The sequence below is a fragment of the Dermacentor albipictus genome, chromosome 9 (genome assembly GCF_038994185.2).
Source record: "Dermacentor albipictus isolate Rhodes 1998 colony chromosome 9, USDA_Dalb.pri_finalv2, whole genome shotgun sequence".
Taxonomy (NCBI): domain Eukaryota; kingdom Metazoa; phylum Arthropoda; class Arachnida; order Ixodida; family Ixodidae; genus Dermacentor; species Dermacentor albipictus.
This window is the reverse complement of record NC_091829.1, coordinates 91,086,836-91,110,662: the sequence shown is the minus strand read 5'-3', so window position 1 is coordinate 91,110,662 and position 23,827 is coordinate 91,086,836. Positions and strand designations below refer to the sequence as shown.

At 44.3% G+C, this 23,827-nt stretch overlaps 1 protein-coding gene across 3 annotated transcripts in view; it reads right to left on the bottom strand.

Moving 5' to 3' along the window:
* Positions 1-1,302: 1,302 nt before the first annotated feature.
* Positions 1,303-23,827, bottom strand: part of LOC139049894 (uncharacterized) — a 60,716-nt gene continuing 38,191 nt past the window's right edge. For 2 of the 3 annotated variants that reach the window (XR_011508651.1, XM_070525766.1), the window contains 4 exons: positions 17,623-17,718; positions 9,520-9,593; positions 6,247-6,321; positions 1,303-1,477 (listed from right to left, as the gene is read on the bottom strand). Coding sequence is in view for 2 of the 3 variants with exons in the window: in XM_070525766.1 (XP_070381867.1) it covers positions 6,285-6,321; positions 9,520-9,593; positions 17,623-17,718 (207 nt within the window). In the remaining variant the exon portion in view is untranslated. Of the gene's footprint in view, positions 1,478-6,246; positions 6,322-9,519; positions 9,594-17,622; positions 17,719-21,139; positions 21,285-23,827 lie in introns of those variants that run through there. The other variant, XM_070525767.1, reaches the window with a different exon arrangement.

The following is a 23,827-nucleotide window of genomic DNA, read 5'->3' as shown; positions in this document are numbered from 1 at the left end:
GCACGATGTGCTATATTATTCAACCATCGACTGCCCAGTTAGTCAGGGAGGCGGAAATACGATGAGATGCTAATTAGCTTTCAAAATGTGTGTGAAGGGTCTCAAGATTTTCATTAAGTTCGCAGTTGCGTTTGTTGGTTTCCTATTGAACGGGTACCGTTGCGTACAAAACGAAGACAAATGAAAGAACGCGGTTACACACCCGGAGCGGGTGCTTTCTAAGCGTCGCTTGTTTATCTCGACTGCCTGACCGGTTAATGCTTCCATCCACTTTAAATTCCAGCGCTTCGGAAAGATGGACATTTCCTGCGGGTCTCGCTGGGTGAACGTCTTCGCATTCCATAAGGGTGTGCTGAGTTGTTTCCTGATTTTCTCTGCAGCCGGTAGATGCCTTATCCTATTGCGAATATCTGATTTGGTATGTTTTTTCATTAGGCAACTACCTCGTGGCTCTAATAGCAAGGCATTGTCCCTTGCCTTAACGTACAGATATTCTCTTATTTAGTTTCTTTCTTGCCATATTTGTAGATCTTCGGGGTCTTTGTTCCCATCCTTTACATCCAATTTACTACCTCAGTTTCGATCACTTTACTTTTGATGACTACTGGTTTTCTATGTATGCTTTCAACTGCCCTTCATTCTGATCAAGTATGCTACGCAGGCTTTTTAGTCTGATATTTTGTCTGCATTTTCCTAACGTTTTTTTATCCTTCTATGTCTGCCTTGTGCCTGTACCTGTAACGAATCCGGTCCTAACAATGTCGCCCCTGGTTTTTTCTACCAGTACTCTGGACATCTCTTGCTTATCTCGATGGATGTCCGTTTAATTCTCCATGGAACTCCTTGGCGCCGCGCCAGCTGTCCTAGTTTGAAGGAATGTAGGAGGAGAAGCGAACATAATTTCATGTAAAGGCGTCCACCAAGCAGCATGCGGCCATGTTTTCGGTCAGAGCGCGAAGACTTCATCTGTTCTCTTACTCCGTGGTCTGAGCGAAACTGACAATAAACGTCCACGTAAGGCTAACTAATCTTTTCGGGAGGGCGGACAAACGCCTCCGGCTTTTTTGCTCGTCTCACCTCGTGCACCACTGAGGTACGACGCCTGCTACGCCGCTTCGGGCGCTCCCCATCACCTATGCCTGCGAAGGCGCTGCTTCTGCTGTACAGCAGCAGTTGCATCCCGTACTGTTTCGCCCGAAAGGGTCGCTCCCGTGTATTGTTTTGGGTAGTAATAAACGAGCACAAGCGCCGCGCCGAGCGAAATAAAAACGTCGGACTTTGTGTAAAAATGGTTTTATTCAACTGAAAGTCGAATAAGGAATGTAATGCACCATCTAACTGCTTTAGGACGGGCAATAATATTCGTAAACCTTGTGTTTCCTCTCGCAAATTTCGTCGTACTTCTTTTCACAGTCCCTCTCTTCGGGTCTGTGAACTTGATTGTTCCACAAGCGCAGTTCGCAGTGTGTTGTACTACCTGTAAAAATAAATAAAAATAGCATCGCAAAATAAATGGCTCATCTAGTAAACAGAGTTACCAAACATGTTTAAAGTATTGAAGAATTGTCTCTTCTTGATGCTTATGACACACATTTGTTGGCAAATGTAAAAGCTGCGCGATGTGCAAAGTAAGCGGTGAAACCCCACTGCAGTGTTCGAGCTCTTTTCTGATCTTCAGCTCTTGCATAATATGTATGAATGCTTATATTCAGGATGATGATTATTATTTTTATTGGTATCCCCTTTGAAACGGGCGGTGACAGTTGTCACCTAGCCTGCTTGAGTTACTCTGGTCTTCTATATGTGCTTTTCATTGTATCATTTTTGTATACAACCTTTTAATCTTCTTTTCTCTTCCTCAAAGCTTATCTGTGCTTTGTAGCGCTACGCATGCCTGTAACGGATCCGGTCGTATCAATCTCTTCCCTGCTTTTTTTGCACCAGCACTCTAAACGTTTCTTGCTTATCTCGACTGCTGACGGGATGACGCTTCCGTCCAGTTTCATCCAAGCGTTTCGGGAAGATGAACGTTATCGAGGGGTCTCACTGAGGGTCAATCCCTTCGAGTTCTATCAGGATATGCTAAGTCGTCTCCGGATTTTCACTGCAGCATACAGATGCCTCATCTACTTGCGAATGTGTGCTCCGGTGTGTCTTTGCCCTTAGGCAACCAGCTCGATCCTCACGTAGCAAGGCACTTCCCTGCATGTTATAGTGCAGATTTTCCTTTCTTACTTCTTTCTTCTCATTCTTGCAAATCTCTGTGCTATTTCCGGTTTCAATTTCGGTTTTCAGGTTTATCATCCAGTTCACTGTCTCTGTTTCTCTCACTTTCTGCTGACTCCTGGTTTTCTATGTAAGCTTCCATTACCCTGTACATGGACGCCAACTTTCTTGACCTCTTCCTCCATTCAGTTTCTACACCTCCGAGGTACAGATGATTGTGCACTTTAGGCGTCCATTTATTTTGATCCATCTTACCGAGACTTTCCTCAAAACTAAGTTTGCTCTGCGCTTGCCTGACTTGAAACGAGTCTCAACCCATGCCACCCGGCACTGCCGCATTTGTGGTTTTGGCATGTGCTCCCAAAGCCAAGCGGCGTACCGATCTCTGATTAATTTCCAACCACGAGAAGATAGCCGATTTCAAGCAAAAAAAAAAAACAACTCATTTGCGAACGTTAGCGTTGGTACCATTACTCCTTTCCAGGTTCCATGCACCACCTCATATTTATTGCGGCCCCAAAGTGCGCTATGTTTCATTATTGCTGCTTTACCCTCCCTTTATTTTCATATTAGGTTGGTAGGTGCCTGAGTAAATCTTTCCTTCGTTTGTGTATACGCTCAGGCATTTATATTGGTTGACTATGGGCATGACGTGCTGTAGAATTGAAACCACGTAGTTACTCGACTCTTCGTTAGGATCATAACTCTCGATTTCTTTGTGCTAGACTTAAGGCCAACATTTGTCGCTGCGTTGCCAAATATAATCGCAAGTGTTTGCAAATTTCTTGCATTGTCCGCCAGCAGCTCTATGCCATCCTCATACATCATTCTGGTAACCTGCTGATGCATCATTTGTCCATTGCGCATGAATGATAAGTCAGACCCTAAATGATTGTTCTCTAGTTGTCTTTATATGCCCTTCACACAAAGCGGGAACCGCAATGGAGACATAGGGCATCCTCGCTTCAGTCCTTGGTGAATTTCCACCACTTCATTGCATTTCCGTACTTCCCATAGAAATTCTACTCGGTTGACTCTATGTACCTCCTTCCCTCAACAGCTCCGGAAAATCGTCATCTATGTCTTCGCGCTTGAGAATATCCAATGACGATTCTCTGTCTACGTTGTCATAATATTATCTTCCTTAATATGTAGAAATGCCATAAGTAAATGTCTATTCTGAGCTAGTTAAATCACTATGAACTGAATTAGTACAGACACCTTGTCCTCTTAGCATCTGCGTAGTATTAATCCATTCTGTAGTTCCCCTAGTTCATAATTTTTTTCCACCCATTTAGACACTTTTAAGTTTGTGGCTTGCATTGCCATTATATATATATCACCGACGTGAACGTAACTGGCCTGTACGTGCTTGTCCTATCATTATCACTTTTCCCTCTGTAGATGGGCTTCAAGTTGCTTTCATATCATCCAATAGGAATTTAGTTCGTTTAATCACTTGCTCAGTGGCAATAGTCAGCAGTGTCTTGCTCTTAGGACCGATGTTTTTGATTAGCTGTAATGGGTCATCGAGTCCCAAGGCCGTGTTATCAGGGACCGTTTCTTCTGCATTCTTGCGGTAAAAAAATTATATGCTAAATTTTGATCTATTAGGCTTCTCTGTTGTTGCTGGATCTCTTTAAGACGGAGCTATGCTTTCTTTTGTGCCGAATTTATCTGTAATAACGTTGCTGATGTACCGCAGCGCATCGCCTCCTTCGGAGATGTTATCGTCTTCTTCCCTTACAGTCGTTTGATAATTTTTGGTTGGAGCTCCGCACGCTTTTAGATGGTTCTATAATCTTTTCGTTGTGCCTTTGTCTTTTTTGCGTATGTTGTGCACCCAGCACTGACCTGCGCATTTAATTTTCTCTTGCACGAGCTCACACGCCACCCTTCTTTTTCACAGTATTTGTGCCATCTAAGGAGTCCCTCTTCTGCGCATAATCTCAACTTTTTGGCTTCTGGATGGTCTTTTGACGCCTGCTTATGCTCTTCTATAGCTTGCCTTATTTCCTTCTTCCACCAGTTACGTGGTTTCTTCTTTCCATTCCAATAATTTTTATGCCGTGTCTATCTTATCTCCTTTTGCATAAGTTTGATATTCCTTGACTGTTGTATGAAACGTCTCCATTTTCTTGTCTACGCTTTTTGCGATTCTGTGATTTACCTTTCACTGATTTTTAGAAATACTTGTGCTATTGGTTCGTGTTTTGCTGGAGCATATCCCCTCAATCTGAAGGTTAAACGTTTATGATCGCTGCCCAAGCTATCTTTTCCATGTTCATCTATTATCATTTAGTATAGTCGTTCGTGGGCAATTTTTAAGAATAAGGCGCAATCGGTACATGATTGCCTATGTGGGCATTGTTATGTATCCCGTCCATGGCGCTTATTCTCTCTGTCAACTACTATAAGGTTCAGTTCATCGCACAGATACAATACTAGATAATCGTAATCTGTATGTCCATCTAAATACCCCATGGGCGCGTGCATATCCGCTACTAAAACCACTTGGCCCGAGTGTTGGTCCGAAGCACCAATTCAAAAGTTTGAAGCAACGCTGAATAGTTTAGTGAGCCTGTCTGTAATGAGGATAGCAAGCCGCTTCAGGACTTTTCTAGGCCACACGAGCATTGTCAACGATGAAGAGTCGAAAGCACCAAATGTGCATTTTTGCGGATCATGAATCAACGAGCCAATTCCGGGACCTGACTTACGCTGGCACTTCACTCCTGCCTGCAGCCACTTCCCGAGCCATGGGGTCTCCAGTATCACAATGTCATGACCCACAGTCTTTACAAGCCGTTAAGTATTACGAACACTGCGGACCGCCCTCACTGAAATCATATTTCTAGCACTTATTCGACTGGTAGTGCAGCAGGAATGTTGTATTGATACAACGTCAGTGAAATTAACCGAGGTTTTGCTGATGAACGTTTCCGTATTGGTTAGTTTATATGCCAAAAAGATTTACCGTTTCTGTTCGTGACAGCTCAAAATACATTGCACTTGGAGCTGCCACGAACAGAACGCATTTAAGACACAAGAAACACCGAGAAAGTGAAATTTCTTTATACAGCGACGCAGAATATTTTTTAATAATTGCTTTAAGGGACATTTTGCAATGACAGTGTTGAAGCTGCAGCCAGTAGTTTCAGGAATTCCGAAACTAGCACTGATACAGAGGTATCTCCTTACAAATTGTTCTACAAAACACTGTGATGTTTCACTCTGCTCATTTCCGCAAAGAGACAAGAAGGCTGTATGTCGACGTGGTTGGTACAAAAACCAATTCTAGTGACAATTTGGGTACTCCGCACAAAGGATGCGTATTTTAGTTATTTTGAGAGTTTCGGTGCTTCTTCTAGGTGGATGTAACCAGCGTTTCTTCGTTTGAATTTTGGTTCTCAATTATGTAGTCTAATTGAATGATGAATTCGAGCAAGCTTATTTATGCATAATAATATGCTTCCTTTCTTTCAAAAAACTCATATGAAGTATCAGATTCACACAGTCGGCCACAGGCGATTACATAAGAATAACGTCCAACGTAATATAATAAAAGAGGTGAATACAGCTGCGTTCCCAACTGTAAAAAGCGTCGCTTTTCCTTTCTTGTGTAAAAGTTAGTGCATCTTAGGCATATTTATAGAAGGCGAACAGGATGCCCTGGAACAGCTCGAAAAGGCGATCTTCAATGGACTCGCCTGAGCTCGACTAATGTGTGATGGACGCTAGGTTCACATAACGCTGGCGCGAGCACTTTCAAGAGCACATTTTGAGTAGTTTTAACTGTTGCTGTTTGCTCGACGGAAAGTGTTCCTAATTTGGATTCCGTGTACTGTCAGTCATCTCTTATAGTTAATTTGCAGGTCACTGGTATAGCTATAAAGGGGTCTTTTATTTTTTACTGCGTATTTTTACACTTTCACTACTTGGGTTATTTCTTGGTGGCCTCAGTGCTCGCGCTTGAAGGGTGCAACAACGCAAAATATCGGCGTATAACGATCCACTCACCGCTTTGGTAAGTGAAGAGTCCACACCACTCATTCGTGTTAAAATAATTCAATGTGTAGATTGTTGTTTTTCCACCTGAAACAAACACATTCCGTAAATCTCCGGCAACGTTTTGAGGTAACGTGCCAACTTTAGCTGGTTCGTACATGTATGAAGAAATCCAGTAACGGGTCCGGACAGCAAAACGTGACTGAGACAAACGAAGCGCTGTTACTTCCTTTAAAAAGAGATATTGAGAGCCTGCTCTACACAACCAATAATTTTATATATATATATATAATCTATATTTTATATTAATAAGCAATAATTTTTTTTGTCTTAGTTATCTTACGAAACTGAACATTATAGCTTAAAACATAGGGGAGGGAACATAAAAACCTGCATCAAAGTAAGCTGAGTGTATTCGTATTTGAAGCAATTGGGCAGCTTGCAGGACAACGTGCAATGCCGAATGAAAAGGCCATGCACCTCCAAGAATAACATTAAAAGGAAAGAATGATCCAGCAGCATGCTGATATAGACGATTATTCATCTACGTCGTGAAAGCAGGGCCGCCAGCTTAATATTTCTATGTTCGGCCAGTCGTACTTGCTACAATTCGTTGGAACCAACTGTAGGGGAACGTCGTCGCTTTTTGGAGGGGCTAAAGAACTATGTCTGGTCTGGTCCCCTCACCATTATGCTCATTCTGTGGCGAAGCGGAGACAATCGATCATTTTTTGTTGTCTTGCAGACGTTTTTCTATTATAAGAAAACGACTACTCGAAATCCCGCTTCGCTCTATTGGTCTGACTTTATCAGTGCCTGTGATCCTATCTTTTGGAGCCTCCATTGTTGGGTTCAGCCACAGAAACGTTTGCTTGGCGATCCAAAATTACCTCATCGAAACTAATCGATTTCCATGTTAGATTGATCGTTCTCCCTCCCAACCATAGCTTTCTTTTATTTCTTATCTTTTATTAATTATTATTGTTATTATTATTATTATCTTATACCCGGTTTTCATCTGATTATTTCCTTTTTTCTCCAAACACAAAACGCTTCCTTTTAAACTCACACGCCCAAATTGTTAACTCCCTTGTTATTATTATTATTTTAGGCACCTAATTAAACCGCCCGATTCTTGGCCAATCCCCCACTGTGGGTATGTGCCACTGCCACTCAGGACAACAACAACAACAACAACTATCGTACTTGTTTACAATAGAATATTAGGCTACCACTACTGAAAACGCAAATTACGCCCAGTCCTGGGCAATATCGAAGGTACTTGTATCTTAGCTACTCTCTGCGTATCTTGTATCTGTATCATGATACTCCTGGCAAGACGTGTATCAATATCAGTATTTCCTATACATAAAAGAATGTATCGTTTATCCTAATATACAAGATACAGGCTATCGCAGCATCACCGTGTGAAACTATAAACATCGGCTGAACTCCGCTTCTAAAGATGATATCGCTCCCACTAAGTCACCTGAATAAATGATTATGTCGCTAACGAACGCTTTAGAACAGCAGATAAGTAGGCTAGGAAGGGTCATTGCAGCTTTACGTGCTCTCTGTATACACGATGCGTAACAAAGATTGTCGCTAGCAATGTTGTTGCTGCTGTGCACGTGTAAGGTGATCCGATATTGCGTAAACGGTAATAGGTTAGCGGACCAAATAAAACTCCACAGCGCTATTTGTTACATCGCACAGAGACTTCTTATTGGCAATTTTGTTATTAAATGGTGGCCCGCTAGCCGGTAGGAAGCAGAGAAGCGACTCCCATCAATTACAAAAGCTACCAGCAAAAACCGCTGACGGCGCAGTGTATGACCGTCTTTCATGATAAGCAGCTAAAGCAATTCGTCATCCTCATTATCAGCCTGTTTTATGTCCACTGCAGGACGAAGGCCCTTCCCTGGCTATCTCCAACTACCCCAATTACATTTCGGAATGCAAATATTGTACTTTAAGCAAGAAAGACAAACATTTATGGACACATGCATTTCATTGAAATGAAACAAGATTAGTCGAGTTAAGAACTACGATGGAAACATTTTTGTGCATACGCGTTTGCTGCTACATCAATTATAAAGATCTGTAATAAGAAATTTGCGAACGTATCGAAGTGTCGTAAGATACAAATGGAAAGTATCGTATGGTATATAATAATTATGGTAGTATCTTGTATCTCAAGTACTTGTTGCCCGTATCGTGTCAAGATTCAGTTGCAAAGTATATATAATTAGCCCTGATTATATGAAAACTCGAGCGCATAATCAGTATGGGACAATGTGTTACACGAGCTGGCGTAGACCCCATGACATTGCCCGATGTCATTTGATTTGTTCGGATCAGCGTATTTTATCCTCTCTGATTATTCCTGCGCAGCTAGTGCTTCTTTGAATAATTCATACGTCGATATTGATTTACAGCTTAAAAAAAAGTTTCGCGCATATGAGTCCGGAAAATCCTTTTTCTTTAAATTCCTGTTCTCAAAGATAAATTCCTTTTGGTTTACATTGTTTACCTTATTAGCTTTAAGTCCAAGAAGAGTGGCATTAATAACCAGCCATAACATTCAATTGGAATGTTTGTTAGCTGCGTAATTATTTGACAGGAAAGCCCCTAATAATGAAAGAATTAGGTGCTCAAACTGATAGTAAAAATAGTTACACGTTCTGCATCTAATGAAAAAAATGTCATAGTATTCAGTAATGGGAAGAATTGCCCCCTGATATAGATTCTTCAAATAAAACGAATAAAAGTATTTGATATTTTCTAACCAATAGTTTATTAAACGAAGAGTTATCAGAGTACTCATCACTTGAAAGGAATTGTTCAATATTTCCAGACATTTTCTACAAGACCGCTTCTGAAGTTTTATAATCCTTGACCGATACATACATCAGTTAGCAGTGACCATGTCTTGGTATCAGCTTTTACAGTGAGGGATTAGAGTTTTGCAGAAATTTCTATTATATTTACTGAAAGAAACATAATGCCATAATATTTTCTAAAAACTTCTACCGCAGAATTTTGCTCACATTGGCTGGAGTTTTCACGATCGCATTCCGATAAACTTCCCGTAAGGCTTGAGCCTGACAGGTTCATCTGAAAACGAATAGGTTGCTCAAAGAGGAGCGCGAGGGCTCGCATCAGTAAAAGAACATTGTATGAAGTTCTATAGTAGACTCCAATGAAAGCTATGTGCGTATAGGCCATGAACTTATAGGCTTATGCAGTTAATGGGGAAGGCGTTATGGCCAAGAAGCGTTTTACCTTGCGATGTGACAACCATCTCCGGATAAGTGCTTCCACGTTTTAGAGTAGCACTTTCGTTTTCGCAGGATGTTCTGTAAAGAAGTTGAGAATGATAAAGGTAACAACACATTTTCATTAATCGATGGAACGAAGACTATTGTAGAATTAATTTCCTATGCCCACAGTAAAATATCTTCCCGCACACAGGTTCCCCTGATTATTCTCCTTTTACATTCCACATGCCATGACTGCAATGTAGAACGATTGCCGTTCATAGTTTTTTCGCGGACGTTCCGGTTACTGATGTAGCAGCCAAAAAAGATATTTCCCCCTTTCACTTCGCCAGAGCTACATACTGTGTGTTTACGAGCACGATGCCTAAAGATAGGGGACCTGTTTTATCTATAAGAGTGCATATATTTTACACGTTTGCTCTGAAAAATATACATAAACTTTATATATACTATACTTTCTATTATTCATACATACATGTCTTGCATCACATATACCATCACATGGTATCTATGAGCCTGTGACCTGAAGTTGTGAGCGTTTGGCGTAGAGGGTGGACATGAGAACACATTTGGGCTAGTTCAGGCAAGGGTGTTGACTCCGACCCTTCTCTTCGCCGTCGTTCACTCGGAATCTGCCTGGTCGAAGAGGGTTCTATTCTTGAAAAAAAGTGCCCCAATAAATTTTAAGCTTTAGTTTACCATAGCGTGTCATAATGCCAGAATTCATTCTGCGTATATATGACACACACAAATGATGGCATGGGAAGGCGCTAGCTTATACCAAAACCTTCACACACACACACATATATAAATACATATATATCTATTAAGGTTTCGGTATAAGATAGCGCCTTCGCATGCAACATATATATATATATATATATATATATATATATATATATATATATATATATATATATATATATATATATATATATATATATATATTGTAAGCATTTATGCGGACTTCATCTTCATCTGTACAAAGTCATCATCAATCATCGGCTCGTGTTCGTTTTTGCGTCGGCGCCATTTTTCCTGCTTGGAATAAAGCGTCGTCTCAACCGTGGTATTTCAAGTGGTGGAGGCGCTTTAAGATCCCTTCGACCTCAATCCACTTCAAGATCTCTCCTGGAGCTACGTTCGGGACGCCGCTTACGCCAAGAGGCCGCCATGTCGCAAGACCAGACCGCAGCATCCACCATCTCGGTTCAAGTGCCAGCCACCCCCAATCCCAGCCCTGCCAACAACCGGTATCGCGGCCCTGAAATCTTCTCTGGCTTGCCTGGTGAAGACGTTGAAGACTGGCTCGACACCTATGATCGTGTCAGCGAATACAACAACTGGAACGAGACATCGCGGTTAAACAACGTGCCATTTTACGTCTCTCAAGTAGCCAAGACATGGTTCCTGAATCATGAGAGAGACTTCCGTGATTGGTCGTCTTTCAGGGAGCAGCTACGGCGGATTTTCGGCACGCCCACGGTTCGTTCGGAAGTTGCGAAAAAGAGGCTGTCTGAGCGCGTCCAGCATTATGGCGAATCGTATACCTCGTATATTGAGGACATCCTCGCGCTCTGCCGCCGTGTCGACAGTGCCATGCCAGAACCTGATCTCGTGCGACACCTTCTTAAGGGTATCGGATCTACTGCCTTCAATGCACTCGCCGCTCAAAACCCTTCGACGGTGTCGGACGTCGTCTCCGTCTGTCAGCGCCTCCACGCCCTGCAGTCAATCCGCTTGCAACCGGACTTTTCCGACAACCCCCTGGCAAACAGTATTGAGCTCCGGTCTATCATTCGAGCCATAATTCGTGAGGAATTGCAAGTGCATGGCTCAACCCCTTGCAGCAGCGCTCACGTCCAACCTGCTTCTACTGACCTGCGCGGTATTATTAAGGAGGAATTGGCCTCCCTGCAGAACGCCCAGCATGCCAACGCTTCTCCTTGCCCACAACCGGCTTCATACGCCCAGATTGCTGCAATGCCAGCCGCGCCGTCTCCAATGACACCATCTGCGCCTTTTCACGATCACCTGGCACCTTTAGTCACCCGAGCTCCGAACCCGCCTTACTACTCTGCCTGGCGTTCGTCGAGGCCTATCTGTTACTACTGCGGCCTTCGAGTACATATCTCCCGGTTTTGCCGACGCCGCCAGCAAGACGAACGTCGTGGTTACGCGGCCTTTGAACGCGATGAGCCACCTCCTCGCGTTTACCGCACTTATGACGATAATCCTCCCGTGCGCCGATCTCCATCTCCGGCCGACTTCTCCAATACCGCACTCAACACACGTGCCTCGAGACGCCGCTCCCCATCGCCGCTCCGACGTTCTGTTTCGCCACTTCGACCTGTCTCCCAACTTCATGTCCAGTGACAGGAAAACTAACCAGGGCAGTTTTTGAAGGGAAAACTGCATCACCGCGAAGTGCTCCAAGTCCTCCTGAACGTCCTTCGAACATGTTATTGGTGTCTGTGGAGGGTGTGCCTTTGTTAGCTCTGATTGACACGGGAGCTACTATATCTGTTATGCGTGCCGACCTGTGCTCTCGTCTGCGGAAAGTGAAGACGCCTTATACTGGATCATCCCTGATTGGGGCTAATGGCGCAATCATTCGACCATCAGCCCAATGTACAGCACGCGTCTTCATTGATGGTATCTGTCATCACATTAAGTTCGCGACTTTATTCCCGTGCGCTCATGAACTAATTTTAGGTTGGGACTTTCTCTCGTCAGCGTCCGCTTTAGTCTCTTGCCGTCAACGTGTAGTCCATGTGAGCGAGACAGTTCATTGCGGCGGGAGTACCGATGAGCCACGACTGCGTTTTCTCACTGCTGCCGGTTCTGTACTGCCTCCCGGCCACGAGCAAGTCAAAAGTCTCTTTTCTACGGACATCACCAATGGCGACGTGTTCATCACTCCTTACGGTCGCTGTCTTCCCCGTGGGATTGTCTTCGCTTCCTGCATGGTGCGGTTCAAAGAAAGCTCTGCATTAATCATCGCTTTAAATGCGACCACTGAGACAATCCTCTTACCTCAAGGCTCCGCAGTGACCTGTTATGTGGATACCCAACCACTCTCCCTGCTTCCTCTTGCCGCCTCGCCAGCTCTTCCTCAACAGGACAAATCTGGTTCATCTGCCCTTACTTCCGTGATAAGCCCTGACCTTACTGCTGCTCAACATGAAGCGTTGCTAAAATTGCTTACGAAGCACCAGGCCTCCTTCGATATGGATACTTCGTCCATCGGACACACTTCCGTTGCCTTCTATCGTATAGACACCGATGACCAGACTATTGTACGCCGTCGTTCCTACCGAGTCTCTTTGGCCGAACGCAAAATCATCGAAGAGAACGTCGCCGATATGCTGAAAAGAAACGTCATACGTCCCTCCGCCAGTGCTTGGTCATCACCCGTCGTTTTGGTGCAGAAGAAGGATGGATTGGTACGATTTTGTGTTGACTACCGTGCGCTAAACAAGATCACCCGTAAGGATGTATATCCGATGCCCCGTATCGATGACGCCCTTGATTCGTTGCAAGGCGCGCAATATTTCTCCAGCCTTGCTCTTCGCTCCGGATATTGGCAAATCCCAATGCATGAAGCGGACAAAGAAAAGACCGCCTTTTCTACTCCGGATGGTTTTTATGAGTTTAATGTAATGCCTTTCGGTCTATGCAATGCTCCCGCCACATTTGAAAGAATGATCGACACGGTTCTTCGCGGCCTCAAGCGGAAAACTTGTCTATGTTACCTCGACGACATCGTCGTGTTTTCCTCGACTTTCTCTGACCATCTGCAACGCTTAGATGAAGTGCTTACATGCCTTTCTAATGCCGGACTTCAACTAAACACGAGAAAGTGCCTTTTCTCTAGCACAACGATTAAAGTCTTGGGTCATCTCGTTAGCAAAGACGGCATCCAGCCCGATCCGGATAAAATTTGCGCGGTGCTCAACTTTCCACGTCCACTTCGTGCAAAAGAACTGCGCAGCTTCATTGGACTCGCCTCATATTTTCGACATTTTATCCGGAACTTTGCCAGTATTGCCTCGCCCCTCCACAAGCTCCTTGCTAGTTCCAGTTCCTTCGATTGGAACGATCAGTGTGAAGCCGCGTTCCAAGAACTCAAGCGCGCACTAACATCCCCACCTGTTCTTTGTCATTTTGATGACAAGGCGCCCACATTAGTGCATACTGACACCAGCGGTCACGGAATTGGTGCCGTAATGCTGCAGCGCGACCACGAATTTTGCGAAAAGGTTGTTGCATATGCAAGCCGCACTCTCACTTCCGTGGAAAAGAAGTACTCGATAACCGAACAAGAGTGTTTGGCTGTTGTCTGGTCCATTCAGAAATTTTATTCGTACCTCCACGGTCGACATTCGACATTTCACGGTTGTGACCGACCACCATGCCCTATGTTGGTTGTCGACGATCAAAAACTTGTCCGGGCGCCTTGGCCGCTGGATACTCCGATTGCAAGCATATGATTTCAATGTCATATATAAGTCCGGACGGAAGCACCAAGATGCCGATGCTCTTTCACGATGCCCATTACCACCATCATCGGAGCACATCACATCACCTTGTCAAATTGGCCGCACGGAGGACGCTTCGTCTCTTACACCGATTTCTTCCTTGACTTCACCAAACCGCCTTTCAGTGCTTTCCGCTCACCAGCGCGCCGATTCCTATTGCCATAGTATCATCAATCGCCTTAGCAGTGTTTCATCTCCACCCAATGCCAGACTACGGAAATAACTCAAACTGTTCAAGTTTGAAGACGACGTGCTCTACCGGTACATTTTTCACCCAGAAGGCCATCGATGGGTTCCCGTTCTACCGCGCTCTCTTCGCGCTGCAGTTCTGCAGGCCTCACACGACGACCCGACGTCAGGCCACTTGGGTTACAGCAAAACACACGAGCGCATACGCAGCCGATTCTATTGGCCAGGCCTTTCCACGAGCATAGCTAGATATGTTGCCTCGTGAACGCTTTGCCAACACCGTAAGCGGCCTACTACTGCTCCGGTCGGGACCCTACAACCACTTCTTTGTCCAGCACAACCCTTCTCTGTCGTCGGCATTGACCTTTTCGGGCCACTGCCACCTACTCCAGACGGCAACCGATGGATCGTCACTGCTGTTGACCATTTGACCCGGTACGCTGAAACAGCCTCACTACGCTCAGGAGCTGCCTCAGAAGTAGCGGCCTTCTTCTTGCAGGCTGTCTACTTACGTCATGGGGCGCCTCACGTTCTTTTGAGCGACCGAGGCAAGACATTTCCATCAAGCACTCTTAATTAAGTTCTGCAAGCGTCCAACACCGTGCACAAGACAACGTCTAGCTACCACCCTCAAACCAACGGCCTAACAGAGCGATTTCATCGCACGCTGTGTGACATGCTATCCATGTATATTCAACCTGATCATCGTAACTGGGATGCGATTCTCCCATTTGTAACATTTGCGTACAACACGTCTGTTCAATGGACCACCGGATACTCTCCGTTTTTCTTAGTATACGGCCGCCACCCAACCTCATCACTCGATGTTTCTTTCTTCTCTGGCCCCGTGAACGCTTCACCATTCATTTGCGACCAGTTTGTGTCTCGTCTTGCCCAATGTCGTCGTCGCGCCCGTATGAACACTGCAGCCAGCCAAGACGATCGCAAACATCGGTACGATGCCTCTCATCGCGCTGTTTCCTACCGCCCTGGTGACGATGTGCTCCTATGGACCCCTGCGCGAACACCCGGTTTATGTGAGACGTTTGAGTCTCGATATTTTGGCCCCTACAAAGTCATCGAGCAGACCTCGCCGGTGAACTATCGCGTAACACCTGTTGAGGCCCCAACCGACCGACGCTGCCGCGGAGCAGAGATCGTGCCGCGTGCATATATATATATATATATATATATATATATATATATATACAGGGAAGACAGAGGTGTTTCCTTTTTTTCTTGTGCCGAAGTGGCAGCCTTAGCTGTCACGTGAAACGTTTTTTTAGCCTAGCTTGATTTGTGGCGAGAATGTAATAAACGTCATTTCAATCCTTCAAACAATCGTATTTACGGTAGGAAGTATGTGTATGCGGATCGTTTTATCTGTATTTTTCAGTAAGATATTATACATGCTATAGGTAAAATGTGTGAAGGCGCTGCAGAAACACGATTCACAAAAAGAGTACTGTACATGCTTATACTGTTCATTGTTATAGTTATCCAAGCAGCAAGTATGCTAGCAAGCATTATTCTGAAGTTCCTGTTGGGCTTACAGCGATACCCTTACTTGCATTCACTCTTACTTGCACTCTTCTTGCTCATTGCGAGAGACTGCATTATTCCAAAAATCAGGCGTCAATAGCTTCGCCGCAAAAAGCAAAAGAAACGTATAAAGGAAAACAGAATAAAAGACAAGCTAACAGTGGTTCACATCGAGGACATATTCTTCTAGGGAATGTTGCTGTACCATGTGGCTTGTTCCATGTTTTTCCACGTGTGTTTTTAGGGAGCAAGGGGACGCTCCACCAGTAAACCTTGTCTTTTGTCCTTCAGTGTTAACCGCGATTGAGTAGCCTTAGTTTCCCTACGCCATTACATTGCTTTAGTACAATCTTACTCTTACATAGGCCCTTTTCTTTACACTTTAGTTTACTTTCTTTTGAGGCGCCACTAACTTCAGGATATGCCCGCATTCTTAGACTACACTATCCCCGGGATCGACCCACTTTTTTCGTTGAGTAAAACCAAATTTCCGGTTGCGGTTTTAGGCGCGCGCAGTTTTAACCAGTGCACCTGGGTTTTATTTTAGTCATTTCTTCGCTAATATACGCATTATTGCTGCTCCGTGCATACCTCTACACTAACATGGTGCTTCATTTTTGTTCCAAGCTTCATTATGATGACATTTTTCTTGGATAGCGTGCTCTAGAAGGCCTCAAACTGACTAATTTAGCAGACGAATGTGGTGAGATACCTAGATCCTATGAGCCTCGAATCGATGTGGACTCGCCAAAGAAGATATTGTGGTAAAAATATAGAAGGATTGACATTTGGGCGAGTTGGCACTGGTTGAACTGGCTGCCTTCTGTTATCGTCTTTTTGCGCTGCTCCTTCAAGATGGTAAAAATATCAACAAAATAACTGTATTGAAAGCCCCCTTGCTTGATGTTTAACTTGAAGTTAGCACAAGGAAGGCGCAATTAAGTAGATCTGAACACCAGTCAAATTATTAAAGCACTGAACCCATGTTCCTTCCAGACATAACGACATATTGTAACATGGATATGATAACTCTGATTATTTTTCCTGTAAAAAAGCGCCGGTGAACTAGGTGTATCAGCAGAGTTCTGTAAGAGGTCCGGTTCACGGTGCTCGGTGGGTTTGATATCTGCTGCCTTCCCTCACTCTGCAAACAAAACCTTTAGAATTGGTGTAGATGCGGCCGCGTCAACGACGCCTGAAGTTCAAGGCCGAAATTTTCGACCATCTCACATAATGCCGCGTGAATCGAGCCTCACACGAAACGTTGCCGAGGCGCCGGGGTGACCGGCGCGTCTTCGTTTTTGTTCCACGTTAACCACGTGATAAAGCGTGTGTCTCCGACTTCTCATTAAAGCCGCCGGTGCTCGTGATAATGTCTAGGTAAATCGCTTCAAGCCCTTTTATGGTTCCTCCCTGCAGCATACACATGCAGCAGAGAGGAAGCATATCTATGCTTATCACACTTTCTTTATTTATTTTTCACTTTGTAGTAAAACCAGTTACTAACTAGACCCTTTGATAGCTCCTTTTTGATATATGCTTATATCACCAGAATAACATCTTTTTTCTTCAGTGCGACCAGAAAGCGCCGCTAAGCCAAACGCATCGCGGGTGGGTGGGGGGAGGGGGGGGGGGGTAAGTGGCTCGCGCCGCTTGCAGGATTAAAGTATAAGAGTTTTGATTCCTCCGGCCTTCCCTTACGCTGTTAATAAACGCCTTTACATTTGAAAACTTGCCTGGCGTGAGATTTTTGAGTAGCTACTACTACTACGAAATCTGAAAACCTTTAACGTCAAATTGAAAGTTCTTGTGCCCAATCAAATAAAAGTACTCACTGCTGAGGACCAGTACGTTTTAGTTCTACTTATGCCCTTGGGCTTGTCCGAGCTGCTCTGCAGAAACGTCCATATCTTTTCAGTCGTGTTCAAGAACTGCAAAAAAAAGGCAAGTTCTGTAGTACATACAAACAACTTTGATATTACCTTTCGTAGTTTGACTGTTCACGCCAATGTACTTTTAAAGCTAAGATTAAAATTTAATATAGACAAAGAACGCAAATTGTAATGTATTGTAATGCCGTGCGCGAGAAGCTAGTGGCGGCGTCAATGGTCGGAAACCACTAATACTTTGGAAGAATTTACTTCCAGGTACATGTCGGTCGGGCAACGAGCACAGAGTGGCTTATTCTTATGTCAAGTACGCGCAGCTGATCAGTCGCATCGAATTCGCTGGCGGTGTTGGCAGAACCATAATATGTGGCCAGGGAGATGGCGATTGCTGCGCGGTTTTTCAAAGTACGCAGGCACGCAAACAGGCTGAGGACAACTAGCACCTTTGGCACCAGCATCGCGTAGCAAGCCGGTGGTGGTGGAACGAGACTGGGGGGTGGCATTTGATGCGCCTAGCTAACAGGTGCCAGGCTTTTCGAGCGTGGCACCATTGCACGTGGAGTTTCCTGCAGCCGTCGACACCCACAGCGTTCGCAATGACTCGACTGTTCAGGTGTTCGAACGAGCACCCGCGAAGCCTGGCGCAGCTAGAGCTGCAACTTCGCATCGAAGCATCTATTCACGAGCTGTTTGGCGTACCGCTGAGGTGTGCTCCAACGACGACGCCAAATCATCGCTTATCGCCGCCGGTGTGGTGGCCAACTAACCAAACGGGTTTGTCATGCGCCTCCTATACACTGCTCTTGTTCTAAGCGATCTGATTTAGCAGATGTCCTTCATTGTTTTCTTCAGACATGCGCAGTTTCACCTGTTTACACAACTTAATTGTCTCTTTTATGTATGCGGGGATAGTCTCCCAGCGCAGCTTAGCCCACCCGGTGAAGATGAGGAGCCCTCCACGCCTTGGACCGCTAAATGCCACACATGAACGATCAATATTTGTGGTTAGAAAGTCTGCAGGAAAGAAAGCAAGAAGATAACACTATCTTGCAGTGAATTAGCTTTATTCTTGGCCCGAAAAGTTCCGTCAATCTCATTGCCCGAGACGCCTGCTATCATGAGGTGAAGAACAAACACTGCGGGATGTAACGCACGCGGTTCAAAACAAACTCATGGTGCTTGAAAAAGTGTTATTAGCTTGAGTTATTTTTTGGCGTTTGCTTTCTCCTACAAATAGTAACTCAAAGATAAGTAGGGGCACTCATCCACGACCAGCCTGATCGTGCAGTAGAGGTGAAACCACATGCCATTGCCTCATACTATTACAGTGGCCGTCCCTACGCATCTAAAAAAGTGAATTGATTGTACAAAAAACTTCAAATTGCGTTGCTGGTCAGATTATCTACTTGGCACTGCTTAGATGAGGAATAAAAAGAAAGAAAACAAGAAGTGCGTCCGGCGCGGGTATTGAACCACGACCTTACCACAAGAGCAGCCTAACCATTACGCCACAATCTTTCTTTCTTCTTTGTTTCCTCTAAACAACAATGAAATTTCATAAAGCAAGCAATCACACTATCTGCATGCGAAAGGTAGCGTTTACATCAAAGCTGCTTTCAGTTTACCAAGTCATCCGACCAACTCACACAGTGAGGTGGTTCAGCCTCTTTCTTAATCACTTTCGTGTATCGGACATTGTTTATGCAATTTTCCTTTGTGGATCTTATATGCACATCTGCGCTTCGAACACTCGTTCCAGTTTTCAAAGGTTGTGCAGACTTAGGAATATTATCATATCATATGGTAGACATCCTTCGTTCTTAACTGGTAGAAACCATGGGGTGTAATTGGTAGCTCGTTTTAAATCATTCTTTGGAGTATTTCCCCGTGAAAGACGCCGTCCCAACAATCCTTCAATTTATGTCCCACAATGTCTTGCTTTTTCCCGAGAAAACAGTTAAGTGTTCATTTTATGTAGTTGTAGCTTCAATACCCGCCGTGGCTGCTTAGTGGCTTCGGTGTTGCGCTGAAAAGCACGACGTCGCCGGATCAAATCCCGGCCGCGGTGACTGCATCTCGGTAGGGGCTAAATGCAAAAGCATCCGGTGCTTAGGTTTAGGTACACGTTAAAGAACCCCAGGTGGTCAAAATTAGTCCGGGGTCCTTCACTACGGCGTGCCCCACAATCAGATCGTGGTTTTGGCACACAAAACTCCATAATTTAATTTTTCTTTCGTCATGCCTACAATAAAGTCTAGGATTGGACCACTCAATCTAACCTGTAGGACTGTAAGCAAAACTCGCACTTACACTACCCTCGTGCCAACGCCAACGAGCTCTTTGAGATGATTGCCGCGTGTTGATGATTGTTATTTTTTATATTGACTGTAAGCTTTAGCTCGGGCCCAGCTCCAACGCGGCCTATTCAATTACATGTAAAACGCAAAAATGTTTTTCCGAGATAACCCCTGTACCAAATTTAACAAAACTTGTTGCATGTGAGAGAGACAGTTAAATTGTAGTTACTGTTGGAAGCGGAATTTCGATTTAGAGCCTGAATTTTGTTAAAACTTTCTCCCACAATTTGAAAGTTCGAAAAATAAAGAAACGCAAAGTTTACAAATGAATAACTCTGCATCAAAAACAGATATCGCGGTTGTGCAAACTGCGCCCATTCCATAAGTTCCCACCCATTCCATAATTCCAATAAATTTTATATGTCATTTTATATCTTACGTAAATTGGTTACGCTGTGTACAAGGGTTCTGCAAAAGCTGTATTTTCGTAATACTAAATATTTGCAGATTCATTTGTAACATACCAATTTTGTCCACATTAAATGTACTATTAGTTGCAATTCGCATAATTGTTATATCATTTTTCATTGCTGAGTTATAGAGTTGTAAATGTGATTGTTTCGTTTTCTGAAAATTTTCGATTTTTGCCAATTTTTAATAAAGACCTGACGACTAAAATAAAAAATTCGTAACCAACCGCAACTAAATTATAATGCTCTCTTTTAAATGCAACAAACCTCGCCAAATTTGGTGCAGCGGTTGACGAGAAGAACGAATTCTCCTTTTACATGTATTTAGATAGGAGCACCCGAGCTAAGGCTTCCCCTTAATACACATACCCCCAGCACATACCCGCAATAGAAGATTGGCCAAGAAGCGGGTGGTTCATTTGAAACAAAAATATGAAGCAATGAATAAATACAAGGCATTATAAGAGTTGTCGCACAGCGAAGCACCCTTACGTGAGAGCAGATACGTGACCGATAGTGTCCGGGACACCAGAGACGCAGGAACGAGATGAGCAAATATACAGCACTTCATTAACCGCTTCACGAATGCTTCACTTCACGTATACTCCAAAACGTGCGTTACACATGCGTAATTTTCTTTCGCTACAGAAAGGTCAAGCCACGCATGCACATTCACATACTAGTAAACATACGTACATCCAGAAGCTCCTGAAAGCTGGGTGCACTGGACTCCGTGGTGTCTTCTGCAAAGGCGCCACATAAGAGACCAACCAAAAAGACAGTCGCTAGAGAACGCATGCTTTCTGAGCTTACGGAGTAAACGAGGGTATAGTTTAACGTCTCTATACTGAGTTTCGATGTGAAGGGCCTTTCGTATATATAGTTACCCGACGACTACATGTAACTGACGTTTCCCATTGTGTTTTAATGGATGACACTTGCGAAACTGTTTCGAGATGACGATGCGCTGCGGCGATGACGATGGTGCAAAGTGTACCAGGTGCCCTGTTTTCTGATTCTTATGACGCACTATTGGTTTGCGGCAGGACATCGTGCGGGCACTCCAGTTGCGCTTGTGACGTCGACTTCATTTACGTGATGTCGACGACGTCATGTCGACGCATGCTTTTGGTGGCGAACGCCCGTTGACGGTGACGGAGGAGAACTCAAAGCTGGAGCTCTGCATACACCACACCATGGGCTTCGCTGGAGCACTGACACGTAAACGCAGTCCCCTCCCCCCGCCCTCTCCCATAAAATGATGGCGGTAACAAAAAACGCCCAGCAGAAGGCAATGAAAAAAGATCTACCAAGCGAGCCACGTATCACGAGAAGCCGAAGTCAGCAACAATAATCAACATAAATGCTCGCAGTCTCATTAATAAGGTAGATCAGCTAGAAGCAATACTCCTTGCACATGCGCCTGATATCGTCAGTATCACAGAAACATGGCTGCATTCCGGTATTTCCGATAAGGAAGTTGTACCCCCAGGGTATGCGATAGTGCGCAAAGACAGGGAATCACGCGGTGGGGGTGTCGCGCTTCTTTTTCAGGAAGGGATCCACTTTTCTACTATGCCCGACGTAAAAGATATTGAAGCTTTGTGGTGCAACGTGCATCTTCAAGACACGATCGCTAAAGTGGGCGTGTTCTACAGGCCCCCGAATGCCGAAAGCATGTGCCTTGAATCTTTACTTGACTATATGCAATCACACGTGCACGGGGGCTCGATTGTACTTGCTGGTGATTTTAACCTTCCCGAGATAGAGTGGTGTTCCCTTGTCCCTGAAACAAAAGCTCAAAGCATACTACTGGACATTATGCTTGGCTTTAACCTTGATCAGCTTGTTGCCGCCCCAACTCGTGTACAGGGAACGTCATCTTCCATCTTGGACCTTGTATTTGTGAGTAACAGTCTACCTTTAAATGAGTCGCAAGTAGACATACTTGATGGCCTATCCGACCACAAAATGGTCTTATGCTCATTGCCACTCACTAGCCCACCTACAATACGTGGCCAATTAAAGCAAATACCTGCCTTTAACAGAGCCAATGATGACGCTATAATGACGTACCTTGCACACGAGTACCCTGAATTTCAAGATTTTTGTACCGATGAACGTTATAGTATCGATGCGGTTTGGTTAAAATTCAAGTTTCATGTCATGCACTGTATGCGAAATTTCGTCCCAACTGTGTGCAAATCAACTCGCAAACGCAATCCGTGGATCACGCGTGAAATAATTCATACTAAACGTAAAATCAAGAGGTTACGAAAAACTAGCAAGCAACGGAATGTTGCAGGCAACCATTCTCAAGTAAATTTCCTTACTAGATTACTTAAGGAACAAGTGCGTAATGCTAAACAGAAATTCTGTGGCTCTACATTGCACGAGTTTATTAAGAACGCGCCTCACAAATTCTGGCAGTATATGAATGCAAAGCGGACTAATCCAACTTCACCAGATGCGCTTGATCAGGCTACAGCTCATGATTTTAACGACTATTCTTGTTCTGTGTTCACAACTGATAATGGTACTGCGAAAATGAATCCTTCCTTTTACAATTGGGATAATCGATTGCTAGGCACGCCTACTTTATCGGAGGCAGGTATTCTTTCACTCCTATTAGGCATCAATGAAAAGAAAAGTAGCGGTCCAGACGCAATTCCCAACAGCTTTTTGAAACGGTACGCGGAGCCAGTCAGCAGATATCTTTATCTCATATATTCCAAATCTTTGAAAGACTGTTGCCTTCCGGGTGAATGGAAAATCGCAAAAATTACTCCCGTACTTAAATCGGGTAATGCAGCGTCTCCTTCTAATTACCGGCCTATTTCTATCACTTGCACTTGCAGTAAAATTCTAGAGCACATTGTATTAAAATATCTCATAAGTTTTATTGAGTCGAACAATATCCTCCACATGAATCAGCATGGCTTTAGATCTGGATTATCCACTGTTACACAGCTTGTCGAAACACTGCATGACCTGGCCCTCGGCATTAACGAGCGCATTCAAACTGACGTCATTTTTCTCGACTTCTCGAAGGCGTTTGACCGCGTTTCGCACACTAAACTACTCCTTAAACTCAATTATATATTAGGTGATGGCCCAATTTACCAATGGATTACTAATTACTTAACTGGCCGCTACCAATTTGTACAGTTCGGCTCTCACTCCTCCAACCTTGCTCCAGTGTTATCAGGCGTTCCCCAGGGATCTGTATTAGCTCCAGTTTTGTTTTTACTGTTTATAAATGACATAACTAACTATGCTGACGTGAAACTTAGGCTCTTTGCTGATGACTGCATGCTCTATAACGAAGTACGACACCGCGATGACCAGGTGAAATTAAATATTGCCTTGAACAAAATAGCTCAA